The 15,176-nt window shown below is 36.3% G+C and overlaps 1 protein-coding gene across 35 annotated transcripts in view; it reads left to right on the top strand.

Moving 5' to 3' along the window:
- Positions 1-9,920, top strand: part of PTBP3 (polypyrimidine tract binding protein 3) — a 161,300-nt gene extending 151,380 nt beyond the window's left edge. For 33 of the 35 annotated variants that reach the window (XM_063787234.1, XM_063787231.1, XM_063787235.1 and 30 more), the window contains 4 exons: positions 17-109; positions 862-1,078; positions 4,288-4,365; positions 4,515-9,920. In XM_063787234.1, the coding sequence (XP_063643304.1) occupies positions 17-109; positions 862-1,078; positions 4,288-4,365; positions 4,515-4,647 (521 nt within the window). In that variant the 3' untranslated portion in view covers positions 4,648-9,920. 35 annotated transcript variants of the gene reach the window in all.
- Positions 9,921-15,176: the final 5,256 nt, after the last annotated feature.

The following is a 15,176-nucleotide window of genomic DNA, read 5'->3' on the forward strand; positions in this document are numbered from 1 at the left end:
GTTTTGTTTTAATTAGGAGTCTATGGTGATGTACATCGAGTGAAGATTATGTTTAATAAGAAAGAAAATGCCTTGGTTCAGATGGCGGATGCAAATCAAGCTCAGCTAGGTACTAATGATTAATAATTATTAATAATAATGCGAACTTGCCCCTTTTGTGTGTGAATTTTCCTTCAAAATACAGCTAGTAGGAATATGATTTTACAAAAGAACACCTCCTTGTGATAATGCCTTCATTATTATTTGCATCTGTCTATATGTTAGGGTTAAAAAATATTCATCACTCTTTTAAGTCTGAAGTTCATTTGTCTACTTGAACATATTGTTAATTTCTAGAGCTTTGACCCTAGGGTTTTTCCATTAAGTTTAATAAGCATGATTTGTTTTATTTCATTTTATTTATTTATTTTCCTTCCAAATTAAGTTTTCTGTAACCACTGAGTGGCTTAAAAGTTTGGGCAAACTTTGTAATGATGATACAAGAAAGGGTTCATGGCTTCACTGTTATAAAAGCTGTAAAGTATTGCTCAAAATTTCTTATAAAAATGCCTTGCTTGAGATAAAACTAATATATTCAGTAACCATTTCATGAATACTTACTATGTTCCAGGCACTCTGAAACTTCATAGCACTCTGCTCAGAAAATATTTTTTGTTTGTTTTAAATTGCTTTTGTTATAGTGAAATGAAGTCATTTAATATATTTCCTTGAGGGTTTTTGGATTTTGAAACCCTTTTCACCCTCAAACTGATAATACAGTTTTAAATAACTACATAAAAATAATTTATGGTAATGTTGTCAGATACTACTGAGAAATCTATCCTAATACCCAAACTTTAAAATTTTCTTCCCATGCACTAGCAATGAACCATCTAAGTGGTCAGAGACTTTATGGGAAAGTGCTTCGTGCTACACTGTCCAAACATCAAGCAGTACAGCTTCCTCGAGAGGGACAAGAAGACCAAGGTCTGACTAAGGATTTCAGCAATAGTCCTTTGCATCGCTTTAAAAAGCCGGGCTCTAAAAACTTCCAGAATATCTTTCCACCATCAGCCACTCTGCATCTTTCCAACATTCCGTATGTACCTAATAAGTTATTAATCACTTAGATGATGAATAATCTACAATATGTGATGTGGGAGAGGTTAAAACCTCTGAAATTGTTCTAACCTAGCAGTTGTCCTGGTCAACAGTTTCTGATAAGACAATTTATTTGCCATCATGCCTTCAGAAGGTTATCTCCAATCCTACACTCTAAAATAGAAAGATACCTGTTTTAAAATTTTCTTTCCAAATAGAGAATTCACAACTAGTTATTTTTCAGTGATCAAAGGTCATAAAAAAAAATTCTAGGCAGAAGTATTCCATTGGCACGTATTTGTCCATCTGTTTGTAGAAGTAATGACTCTTACGTTAACCAATATGACAAAATCAAATTGTGTATCTAAGAATTTGGTAAAAATGGATTTCATACTTTTTATCTACAAGCTGTAAAGCCATAGATATGGTAATTACTTAAAAGCTAAACGTTATTTTCCTGTAGCCACTGTACAGGTCTCTTTATTAACCAGTGTTGTATGTGTGCTTTAGTTATCTTCAAACTCAGGGATTGACAACCTGTAGCCTACGGCTGTTTTTGTATGGCCTATGAGCTAAGAATGATTTTTACATTTTAAAATGGAAGCAAAATATTTTGTGATGTGAGAAAATTATATAAAATTCAAAATTCGCCTTTTATAAAGTTTCGTGTAATACAGCTGTACCCATTCACTTACGTGTTACTTATGGCTGCTCTTGAGTTACAACAGCAAAGCTGATTAGTTGCAGCAGAGACAATATGGCCCATACAGCCTAAGATATTTACTGCCTGGCCCTTTAAAGAAAATATCTGGCTATCTCTGTCCTAATTGTTGAAGTCCTTAGTCTACAAAAATGGCAGTTTTGTTCATGGACTTTGGAAATTGTTAAAACAAAAAAATGGCAGTTTTGTATAATTTGAACTAATACATAAAAGGGACTATAAGCTTTGGAAAAGAGATAAAAGCTGTGGGGGATGTGTGTGTATGTGTGTAAAAATTTAAAAACTTGAGGGTATAGAGAGGGGTGAAGTCTGGAACATTATTGAGAATGAGAATGGGAAGTGAATAGTAATAGAGAATAATTACTCAGAAGAATGCTGAATATCCGGCCTCCCTGCTGGTCTCCAGTTAGGCTGCATGGAGAAACCTTGAATCCAAGTTGGGCAGTGGATCAAACCTCATACCAGCCGGGAAACTGGTAGAGTCAAGGAAAAAAAAAAAAAGTAGATTAAAAGTAGATGACATGGACTGAGAAATTTAGCAGCTCATTACTATGGAGTGTAGGGTAAATGGACAACAATTAGTTACTGAGGCAGGCACCTGTCATCATTAGCTTTTAATTTTTTTTAATTAATATATATTTTTTTGAGACAGGGTCTCCCTCTGTTGCCCAGGCTGTAGTGCAGTGGTGTGATCTCAGCTCACTGCATCCTCTGCCTCCCAATCTCAAGTGATCTTCCCACCTCAGCTTTCCAAGTAGCTGGGACTACAGGTGTCGGCATGCCCAGCTAATTTTTTGTATTTTTTTGTAGAGACAGGGTTTCACCATTTGCCCAGGCAGATCTCTAACTTCTGAGCTCAAGCAATCTGCTTCCCAAAGTGTTGGGATTAGAGACGTGAACGACTGTGCCCAGCTCTGTTGTTAGCTTTTTAAATATACCACATCACGCAGGAGCTGGGCTCCAGTTGCAACCTACATAGGACATGTAGGAAGAAGAAGAAAGGATATTAATATTCTTCCAAGTTCTGGGTACTGTACTGGTGCTTTACACATGTTGCCTCATTTAATCTCCACAACAACCTTTTTTAAAAAAATTGTGATAAAATACACATAATGTAAAAATTACAGTTTTAACTATTTTTAAGTGTACAGTCCAGTATACATTCACATTAATTGCTTTACACATTATTGTGCGACCGTCACCTCTGTCCATCTGTAGAACGTTTTCATCATCCCAAACTGAAACTCTGTACCCATTAAGCAGTAACCACCTTTTTCCTCCTAACTCCCAGCTCCTGGTATCCACTATTCTATGTTGTTGTTGGCATTATTATCCATAATGACCTTTGAAGTAAGGTCAGTATTTTCATTGTATTAATGAAACTGAGACTTAGGTTAAAAAATTTACTCAAAGTGATATACAAGTGAGTGAGGAATAGAATGTGAACCCAGGTCTGTCTTCCTACAGAGCTAATGATTGTTCTGCTATACTGTCCTTGTTGGCAGTTGTGAGATGAATCTACTTTTAGTCAGTTGACTGTCACGTGATAGACCACTATATTAGTTATGTATGGCTGTATAACAGACCACCCCAGACTTCACAGCTTAACACAGTAGTAAATGTTTATTATCTCATATTGTTACTGTGAGTCAGGAATCTAGAAGTGGCTTAGCTGGGTGGCTGGCTTTGGCTGAGTCTGTCATAAGGTTGTAATCACGATGCAAGGCAAGGATGTGGTCATCGGAAGGTTTTAACTGGAGGTAGAGGATCCATTTCCGAAATGGCTTAGTCATGTGCCTGTTTGTCGACCGAAGGCCCCAGTTCCTTGTCATGAGGACTTCTCCATAGTGTCTTCACGGTGTCCTTCCAAAGCTAATGATTCAGGAGGGGACATAGTAGAAACCACAATGTCTCTCAGCTTCAAAAGTCACACATTGTCATTTCTACAGTATCCAAAGTGTTTACAGAGGATACCTGTGTTTTCTACGGGAGGGGAATAAACAAGGGCATGAATATGAGCAGGCAAGAGTAATTGGGGGCCACCTTAGAGCCTGACAGCCACATACACACATTCAGAATTACCCTGCAAACAGTTGAAAATGTGGAACTCCAGACTGTAGCAGACAAGTCAGAGCTAGGAAACTTTGGAAGTACTACAGTTGATTACTAAAGCCAGTGGTATGACTAATAAGAATAAATATAGATTCCAGGCACAGCTGCATTAAAAGAAAAAAGAATACAGAAAGATTTTTCTTGCCCTTTATATACCTGCACATGTCTTCTGCAAGGATTGAGACAAAATTCCATTGCTTGAGGATACATGTCAGTTTTTGAACATCTTTCAGGGAACTTCCAAATCAAGTCTTTGTCATATGGCTTAATAATTCTGTTTGAAATGTACTCTAGAGATTTGATGATTGCAAGAGTTAATCTGCTTCACTTGAGAATGCGGCCCAGGTAATTGACTCCCTCTGATGTTTTCACAGCCCTTCTGTTACAGTGGATGATCTGAAGAACCTTTTCATAGAAGCTGGATGTTCAGTGAAGGCTTTTAAATTCTTTCAGTAAGTCTTTGCTTTCAAGAAATACATTAAAATTATTTAATATGGTATGCAAATTTTAAAGGTAGTTCAGTGAAGTCTTCTGGTGGAGGAAGGAGTTTGGAAGCAAAATTCATTCTAAATACTTTCTGTATTTCTTATGCCATTTTCAGGAAAGATCGCAAAATGGCGCTCATTCAATTGGGATCTGTGGAAGAAGCAATTCAGGCCCTCATTGAGCTTCATAACCATGACCTTGGAGAAAATCACCACCTCAGAGTTTCCTTCTCAAAATCTACAATCTGACTTTTCTGTGAATTTTTCTCCTAAAACTGGACCATAATTTCAGTAAAACCTTCAGACATAGACTGAAGCAGCTCAAGACCAATTTTGCCTCTTTCACAAAAATAACTCTTTCTGAGTTTGATATTCAAGTATATTTTAAAAATCAAGGGATTTTTTTTTTTGTATTCCCCCTGCCCCCGCCAGTCAAAGGTTTCTTTTCCCTTTTTACCATGGTTTCTACAAAAATAACCTTCAGGAAAAAGAAAATCAGGAAAAAAAATTTTTTTTCAATAATCTTATTCTCTATATTAAATTAGATTTGAAGAGGATTAGCATTGTTTTAGTTTGGGTCCAGATCAGCCTTATACAACATTTCTAAACTCATTTGTACTTTTAAAAAATTTAAACACAGACTTCTAAAATTACTTGATGTAAGTAATTTAAATCACTTATGACCAAGTTATTAACCTTATGAATCAGAAGTCTGACCCTTGTAGGAAATTATATTCACTTATAAAGTACATCAGATCTTTGCCATATATTGATGGTTATTATGCATAAACACATTGAGTTGTGTTGGAAGCAGATTTATAAACCTGCATGTTTCCTTTGAATGATTTCTTTTTTTCACTGTAAGACACTCCTTTAAATAATGCCTATCTTTAACTTTTTAAGACTATTTGGAAAAATGCAGTGTCTCAGCTGTCCCCAGGGAAATTAAGTGGAATTCAACTAAGATCTGTTAAGAAGATGTCAGAATAACTAATAATTTTATTAGGAAAAAATCATGTTTTAAATTTCAAAATGACACTTATTTGTCAAGTAATATGATCTTGGAAAATTTTAAAGAAAAATAATCCTACTTATAAACTACTTTTTTATAATTGTTTTCAGAAAAAAAGTTTACAGTCTTAAGGAAAATATTCAGGTCTATCATATGGTTTGACAGATTTTTTAAAAGTTATTTTTGGTAAGGTCTTCTTTTAGAAAAAAATTAATCTCAAGGGTTTTTTGTACCACTATAATCTCTAATACTTAGAATTACTGTGTATTTACTTAATTTCTTATTATGTGCCTTATTATGTGCTTAAGATACAATAGGTTAGAGTTTAATCTAAATATCTTGAAAGCTATATTGTGGGCTTGGTAAGCATTTTGTTTTTTCTTTCTCTGTTTTGGTAAGGATTTAAAATTTTTTTCATTGCAATTTTAAGTGGTTTTCAATAAGTAATAGTTTTTATCAAATTTTTGGTGCTTGGTGCAGAGACGGTGTGGGGAAGGGTGAATGGTTTTGGGAATAATTCAGTGCACACCTGTAGGCCTCTTTACATTGTGACTGATAGGGGTTATTGCATATCAATTTGGGGCTGTAGAGTGCAATCTCAGTTTCATCTTTTTCACCCATCAGAATTTGTCTCAGGATTACTTGGTTTTTCTCAGTCCTCAAGCGAGAACTTGCTTTTCTTTGTTAATGTGACTTTCATTACTGAGTACCCACGTATTTGGAGTATGAGAAGGTGGGTTATTTCTCATACTCTGTCCCTCTCTTTTTCATTGAATGTAAGAGTACATTTTAATGTTGCTTCAGTGATTGTATAATGTAAAATTGTTTCTTTTTAATAAGAAACTTTGCTATTATTTCTTCAATTGTTGATCAGAATTTTTTAAAGCAGAATTTGTCAAAAGGGTCATTTTTTTGTCTACCCCTTTTACACTTTTCAGATTCTCAGAGTGTCTCATCTCAACTTTTAAAAGAATAAAGAATATCTTGCTGGGCATGGTGGTGTGCGCCTGTGCGCCTGTAGTCCCAGCTACAGGCTGAGCCTGTAGGCAGGAGGCTACAGGCAGGAGGATCACTTGAGCCCAGGAGTTCAAGGCTGCAGTGCGCTATGATCACATTTGTGAATAGCCACTTCACTCCAGCCCTGGAACATAGTGTGACCCCTTCTCTTAAAAGTAAAAATTAAGAAAATCTCAATCTCTTTGCTGTATTCCAGTGATTAATTTGAACATAGGGAGGTTTTTACAGAAGAAATTTTACCAAAAAATAGAGACTGCAAGAGATGATACAGATTGTTTAAAAAGCAGAATTCACTCACCACTGAGCAACACTTAGTTGGTAGAATAGAAAGGAGGGATACTAAGTTAAGACTTTTCAAGTGGATCAGTTTGGCTGAATAGATAGATATACTCATGTATGTAGTTGTGGGAGTTTTTAGTTTTTTGTTTTTTTACTTATGAAATAAGTTTTGACCTAGACACAAGGGGTATATGAAGGAGGAAAAAAATTTCTTTGCAAAATCTCCCAAAACTTGCTTTTTTTTTCCTTCCACACAGGCACTATTATAATTTTCAGTGCCATGTTAAATTGGATTATTTCATTTACTTTAAGTTAGGAATTACTGTGTAATTTATTAATTCATGATTCTCATAACATTCAGCATAAGTGTAGCAAAGTTGCTAATAACGGAAGGGGATCATAGTGGTGTTGAATGTAACTTTGAAGTAGGGAATGGCCTTTTAAGTCTGAGAGAGAACATTTGAATCCTTTTCAGGGATTTGTGTAGGGGTGTGTTTGTGTGTGTGTGTGAATGTGTGTGTGTGTAGATAAGTGTATATACATAAATACACTCTTCTAAAGTTGTATATACATATGCACATTACATACATTTTAATTTATTGACAAAATTAACCAAATTAAGATTTGGAGATGTGGGATGTTCTTGTTTTAAAATAGCATGTTTGAAACCATCAGTTTGTGTCTAAAATTAGCTGTAGCACATGGATGTTGTCCATATTAAGCTATTTGCTGTTTGAATTATAGAGGTCTACAGTATTTGTGTTGGCATAGTTTTTGTAAAAAAAGATTAAAAAATATCAGGATGGTGGAAAAACTAGATCTGTGTATCTCTGTTTTGGCATGCATTTATTCAGTATCTTCTAGCAATGGTTTTTCTCTGTTGATCTACCGTAGTATCCTATTTTTAAGTTTATTTTATTTTTAAGGAGTATTGTCATCACTTTTCAAGGTGTCTTGACTTCTACACAAAATATATATATTCAGGACTTTAAAAAATAGCAGTACACATTTAACAGTAGCGAATTACACCAAAATGATTTACTTTGAGATTTGAATAATTTGCATAGCAGTAAAATGTGTTTTGTGTAACATACAAATAGAAAAATGACCCAGTATCTTAATTGATACTTACTGGAGAGTATCAGAATTACCCAGCAGCTCTTACAGAATGCCATAAATTCTTTAAGACTAAATATTGAAATCAATTATTTGAAGTAATGTTTCTGATTTACTGTTAAAAGTTGCTGAGCTCAGTTTTTGGAGATATCATTTCTGCCTGCCTGTTCCCTTATGACAGTGTGAGGCCTCCTTTGGCTCCACCTAGTATGATAATCATGGGTACTGTTTTAGTTGATGAGAAGTGGCTCCTATGAATGCCTCTGCTCAATTTCTTTTTATTTTACTTTATTTTATTTTTAGGGGTCTCGCCATGTTTCCCAGACTGGTCTCCAACTCCTGGGCTCAAGTGATTCTCCTGCTTCCACCTCCCCACAGTGCTGGGATTACAGGCATGAGCCACCACGCCTGGCTCTCTGTTCTTTTCAATGTCTCCGTGGCATCAGTCAGCAGTGCTTACATGTTTAGCATATTGTCATGCAGTTTCTCTTCTGTTCCCACGAGATATTTTTGGACAAAAAATTGACAAAAGTACATGTGTTTTTCCCCACCTATCCCTTAGAAAACCTAATGTGTACTGCTATTTTTAAAACCAAAAAGAGACAGCGTGACGATGCGTAAAGCATTTTTCTTAGCCTTTCCTTTGTCTTGATCTGTTAATGAGAACAAAACTGCCAGACTCAAAATACTCTACTATTGTGCTGAAAGAAATACAACTTAGATTGCACAAAATTTGAAAATATAACTCAGCTGTCTTTTAAAAGAGTTGTGTTGTTATCTACAAGACTATTAGCAGTCTTTTTTCAGAGCAAATTTTAACAGCTAGTTGTGAGTGGTTTAAAATATAGAAAATTATTAAAATCTTAGTTTGAGGGGTTTTATAGTGGGAGAAAAAACAGGACCAAAGTTTATGTGCCTTCTTCAGTAGTCTTAATTGACCTTTTCTTCCTATTTGAGACTAAAGTAGTATCAGTATTCTGGTTTTCAGGAAATATGTACTATATAGTTTTAAAAGAATGTTGTCCCACCAACTATTCATCCAAGCAAAGAATTGTAACTATAAATAAAGTCTCAGTTACACTTTTGCCTTTATCACATAATATTCATTGTAGAGCATTGTGCAGGTCCAAGAATAGAGCTGCTCAAAATCTTTGTGGTAGTTTCCTTAGTTTTTGTAACCTGAGGCATATGTTCCAGAGAACAGGGATATTTGTCTGGTCCAGTGACCTTGGTGATCATAGTCATAATTGAAAGATGCCTATGGCATGCTTAAATCAGCATTGTCAACTGATTTGTTGTTGTTGTATCATTTTCACTTCTTGGATCTATGTAGTAGTTGTAATAACAAATATTTAAATGCTATTTTTTTGATGCCATTAAAAAAATCATACTCTGGCCTTTTTTCCCCCTTACTGTTGTTTCCCAGATCTTTTAAAAATTCATCCCATATCCAGAAAGTACCAGTTACAAAGATTGCTGACCAAGCAAAGTTTTGCATCAAAATGTCACCTCATTGCTCTGACCAAAGACTGACTGTTGTGGTTTTAACTCCTCTCTGTGAAGCATTTTGCATTTTCCCCAAGCTCCTTTCTGAAAGAAGACCCAGTGCAGAGCGGCCTTTACTTTCAATTTCTACTGCTGAATAGACTACTTAGAGAAAATGTGAGTTTCAGTGTGAACAAATGGATTAGGATAACGAGTTTGATGGGCATTTTCAGTACTGTATCTAAGAAAAAAAAAAATAGCACAGCTAGGAGCCTCTGACATTGTCTGGTGTTTTACGTGGTCTGTTCATCAAAATTCCCCTTTTCAGTTTTTAAGAATGTTCGTCTAACAGAAGAAAATGCTGTAAATATTTGTAACAACATTTTTTTTAACAAGGCCAAAAAAGAAAAAAAGGTTTTTGGGAACAAGTGAACTTATAAAGTGGTTTTATATAAAACATCAATTGTCTTGTATATTTTGGATAAGCAGCAGTACCAGCTTTCATTTGTAACAGAGTTTGTGGCATTGGAAAAAAAGGATTCTGTGATTGTTGAAGTGAATTATGTTATAAATGCAAAGAGAAGATAAAATATTAAAAAACATATTTTCTAAATGCGTAGTGCATGGTTAATTCAAGCTTCTGTACACTACAGTATATTCCATTTTCGTTCAGTTTGTATATTTGCTGACTATTACTTGATATCTCTAATCTCTTTTCCTAACAAATATAGCATTGTAGCATGCCTTTTAATAAATGTCATGACATCTGTACTCTCTTAAAATTTTTCTGTGTTCTTGTCTGTACTTTGGGTTTCCCTTTGTCTTACCTGTAATTCTAATGATGTCCTATTTTCTTTTCTTTTCCATAGCCATCCATCTAAACGTGTCATGGTTAGTGAATAGTGAGCACATATTCAAACAATGTTCAAAATGGGAAAAACACAAAATCTATTAACTGTCTCTGTCTTCATTTAGGAATAATTCTCGTTTTGAGGAGCAAAGTGCTTTCCTAATCTTCCTATGATGCACCTTCTCTGGCACTGCCCCGTAATGCAGGGGCATGGCGGCATGCTTTCTTGCTTGCACACTCACTCTCCTTTTTCTTTCTCTCTTTCTCCCCATATGTGCAGTGCCAAACTACAGTTGGAACACTATTTCCAGTTTTGTTCAGTATTTGGCTTCCCTACGGCATTAGTATACATACACTTTGAGACACAAGGTGTGATCTCAAACCAAATTTGTGTCCTCTTTAAAAAGGTAGCACAGATACTAGCTGATGCTACATTCCTTTTCCTTAGACAAACGTTTTACTTCTCAGATCTTTAAAGAATTGTTGGATTGCAGAAGTCTAGACTTAGCATTCATTGTATATTTTAGTCTCCTGGAAGTGGGAATTTATTTTGAATGGAATAGAAAATTAGGTAATCACTACTAATCTTTGCTGGCTTACCTGTAAAATCTGTGGTCTCCATAAATACTGGAAAAATAAATAGGTATTTTTACATGAGGCATTTTTATCAGGAAAAGATAAAATAACTGTATGGCTATATTAGGCTTTTATAAACTCGATTGACTGTGAAATGCTTATTTACTCAGCAGAGGGGTTATAACCATCATTAAGTCATGGCAGTGACCCAAGAGACCACCTGTTCAATTTCCAGTTAACAGCAAGGAAGCCCAGGTCTCTGTGATTTGGTCCAGTGCACTCTATTGCACCCAGGTGTTGCAGTTTCAGACTTCCAAGTGCTGCTAAGGTTATGATCTTGAAGATCTGTACACAGTATTGGAGTGCTTATGTTTTCTCCTAAAAGCCACATGATCATACCTCACTGCAACGTAAAGACATTAAGTGGTGAGAATGTTTCTGATGAAGGGTAAAAACGCCTTATCTACTTCTGAAAAATTTTTAAATGTCGTTTCACATTTTAAATTTCAGAAAACTAACAAAAAATGTAGTTACTGTTTGTATGAGTTTGCTAGGACTGCCATAAAAAAGTCCCACAGACTAGGTGGCTTAGACACCAGAAATGAGTTTCTCACAGTTCGTGGAGGCTCGCAGGCCACGATCAAGGTGTCAGCAGTGTTGATTTCTTCCAGTGCCTTTCCTTGGTTTGTAGATAGCTGTCTTTTCCTTGTGCCTTCTACAAGCTCGCTCTTCTGAGTGTGTCCGTGTCCTAATCTCTTCTTATAAGGACATCAGTCAAAGATGAGGGCTTACTCATATTATCTCATTTTACCCTAATTCCTTAAAGAGTCTGTCTCTGAATGTGGTTACATTCTGCGATTCTGGGGATTAGGACTTCAACATAGGAATTTGGGGTGGGGGACACAAAATTCAGTCCCATAGCACTGTTTTATTCATTCAGTTCACCGAGTACTGATTGTACCACCACTTGAGCTAGGTGTTGGGAAAAATATAGAGTTAAGCACGTGGTGACTTACCTTTTAGAAATGTGTAATGTAGTAGATATGTCAGCCTAAATCCACAAATTAAACACGTTACTTTTGAACTCCTGCCTTCAATAGGAATCCCCAAATATGGATCATGAGGCCTCTCTGAGGCACTTCTCAGAATACATATGGCTATAACTATCCTACAGCTAGTTGTGAATATGTAGGAATATAGACCCTGCCATAATTTGTCCTTTTTACTCTTAGAGATAAATAGCCATATCAGAGCAATGATTATTTCTAAGACAAATGCCATTACTTAAAAGAATAATTGTAGAAATAAGAGGACATCGTCAGACAAGCTGTGCCCAGTGTTTAATGTCTAACATTTGTGATAAATGAACTGGGATGCTGGGTTAGGTATAGTTAGGAGTGATAGACCTATTTGTAGTCTTACTGTTTCTACATCAAAGCTTTTTTTCCTGTTGTCTATTTCAACCTATAATGGGAATTCATCACTTTCCTTTGTGTGTTTTTTATCAAAACAGTTTATGCTGAAGTGATAAAACTCTAGTAATAATTTTGCTGGAATTACCACATTCTGGAGCCACTGGGTTCTGATGTAGAGTTTCCAACTCTACTAGTATAAAGAAACCAGAAAAGTAATGATTCTAATGTTCCTAGCAGATTCATAATGTCTATTTTTTTATTTTTCTTTCTGTTTTTGTTTTGTTTTGAGACAGAGTCTCACTGTGTTGCTCAGGCTGAAGCAGCCTCAAACTCCTGGGCTCAAGCCTTCCTTCTGCCTCAGGCTCCCAAGTAAGTGGGACTACAGGTATGTGCCTGGCTAAGTTTTTTACTTTTTACTTTTGTAGAAACTGGGTCTCACTTTGTTCCTTAGGCTAGTCTTGAAGTCTTGGGCTCCAGCGATCCTCCCTTCTCAGATTACAGTAGGAAGCACTGGGATTACAGGGGTGAGCCACTGTGCCCAGCCTTCTCAATTTTTTTACCCCTATATTTGTTCTAAGGATATAGACAGGGTAACAGGAAAAACTCAATATTTCTTTTGGAATAAATTGCCCTCTAATCACTTGATAAGCATCTCTATCATTATTCTGTGCCTAAAATTAGAGAATTATCTGCTCAGTCCTTATTCCTGCAGAATACAAATGTCACATTCTAACCTGTTAAGAGATTGTCTTCAAAATAAAACCGTTATTAACTACATTAATGTTAGACAAAGTACACTTTAGGGCAAAAGGCATTATTAGGGATAGATTTCATAATGATAGAGTTCTATAGTAGAATATAGTAATGCAACTGAACAAAATGAAGCTCATTCCACTGCATGGAAGAATCTCACAGATGTGATGCTGAACAAAGGAAGCCACGTACAAACACTTACTATATAATTTTATGTACATCAAGTTCAGAAACAGGATGGTTACCTTTGGGAAGGAGGTAACTGAAAGAGTATGAGGAGGGGTTTCTGGTATCTGGTTAATGTACTTTGTACCAGTTACCCAGGAGTGTTTCAAAAATTATTATAATTGAGCAAGGAGCTAGCAACCAATTCTTTTCTTAAGTCAGCAGATTATTCTAGCCAGTAAGTAAGGCCCTCTTATAAAGAACCCAAGATACCATGGACTGAGTTTCAACATGAAACTCTTACATGTGCATATATTGCATTGTCCTGACCACGGCATATCTATAGGAAAAATATTTCACTGACCAAAAAAAACAAACAAAAAAACATGTTTTCAAGTAAATTTTACCCTTCCGAACAGTTTTACATCCAACTAGATTCAGAAAGATTTAATTACTGTGTTTTAGTTTTGGTTTTGCCACTGTAACTGATCTGGTGAGCTGTTTGACATCTAACCCCTAATATATTTCCCTCTTATTTTTTGAGACAGGGTCTCACTGTGTTGGCAAGGCTGAGTGCAGTGGGGCCATCAATAGCTCACTGCAGCCAACCTCCCAGACTCAAAGCAATCATCCCATCTCAGCCTCCCAAGTAGCTGGGACTATAGGCACCCACCACCACACCCAGCTAATTTTTTATTTTTTGTAGAGACGAGTTCTCACTATGTTGCTCAGGATAGTCTTGAACTCCTGGACACAAGTGATCCTCCCCCCTCAGCCTCTTGAAATGCTGAGATAATAGGAGTATGCCACTGCATCTGGCCTCCTAATATATTTTATCAAAAGAAACCAGAAAGACCTACCTAGATCTCTAGCATCCTAAGAGAAGACTTTATAAAAGTTAAGATTTTTTTTTTTTGAGACGGAGTCTTGCTCCATTGCCCAGGCTGGAGTGCAGTGGCACAATCTTGGCTTACTACAACCTCTGCCTCCCTGGTTCAAGCAATTCTCCTGCCTCACCCTCCCAAGTAGCTTGGATTACAGGCATGAGCCACCACGCCCAGCTAATTTTTGTATTTTTTAGTAGAAACAGGGTTTCACCATGTTGGCCAGGGTGGTCTTGAACTCCTGACCTCAAGTGATCCACCTGCCTTGGCCTCCCAAAGTGCTAGGATTACAGGCATGAGCCGCCACCTGGCCAAAAATTAAGATTTGTAATACACAAGTATTACTATGATGAATTCCCATTTACCCAGTACCCAACTGCAACTAGTGGCCAATTTTGTTTAATCTGTTCTTTACCCCACTCCTAGGATTACTTTTAGTTTTTCATTTTTATTTTTTGAGACGGAGTCTCTCGTTGCCCAGGCTGGAGTGCAGTGGTGTGGTCTTGGCTCACTGCAGCCTCCACCTCCTGGGTTCAAGCAATTCTGCCGCAGCGTCCTGAGTAGCTGGCATGCACCACCACACCTGGCTATCCTAGGATTTCTTTTAAATCCCAGTCATCATATAATTTCATCTGTAAACATTTCAGTATAGAAGTCCATACATTGCAGTTGATAAAGGCTTTTACAGGTTCCCTCTCCATCCTTTTTTTTTGTAATTTATTTGTTGAAGAAACAGCTCTTTGAATTTTGCCAATTACATGTAAATCGAGAAGAGCTCATTCAGATTCTGTTTTCTCTCTTCTTTCTCCCTGCCTCCCCTTCCCCCCTACCTTTTTTTTTTTCGTAAGAATACTTGATTGATAGCATTGGATACTTCCATAATGTGGCTTTTCTTTTGATGGCAGTATCCATTGATCATTGCCTAGATCCATTAATTTTTAGGGACTGCAAGATGGTAAAGCTGTAATTCTAATTCCTTTTGCTTGTATTAGTTGGATTTCTTCTATGTAAGAGAAACCCCCATATCAGCTATTTCATTACTTTGAGGTACAGCTTCTATAGAAAGGCAAAATAAATGCTTGGGTTTTTTTTGTTTCCTATTCTCCTCCTAAAGTTTGCCTTTTTCTAAAGCCTGTTTTTATGGAAACACAAACATTTGTAAAAATTGAAAGACTGATATAATGAAACTTTGTTTCTGTCACCTAACTTACATGATTCATATTCTG

Source organism: Pan troglodytes, chromosome 11 (genome assembly GCF_028858775.2).
Source record: "Pan troglodytes isolate AG18354 chromosome 11, NHGRI_mPanTro3-v2.0_pri, whole genome shotgun sequence".
Classification (NCBI taxonomy): Eukaryota; Metazoa; Chordata; class Mammalia; order Primates; family Hominidae; genus Pan; species Pan troglodytes.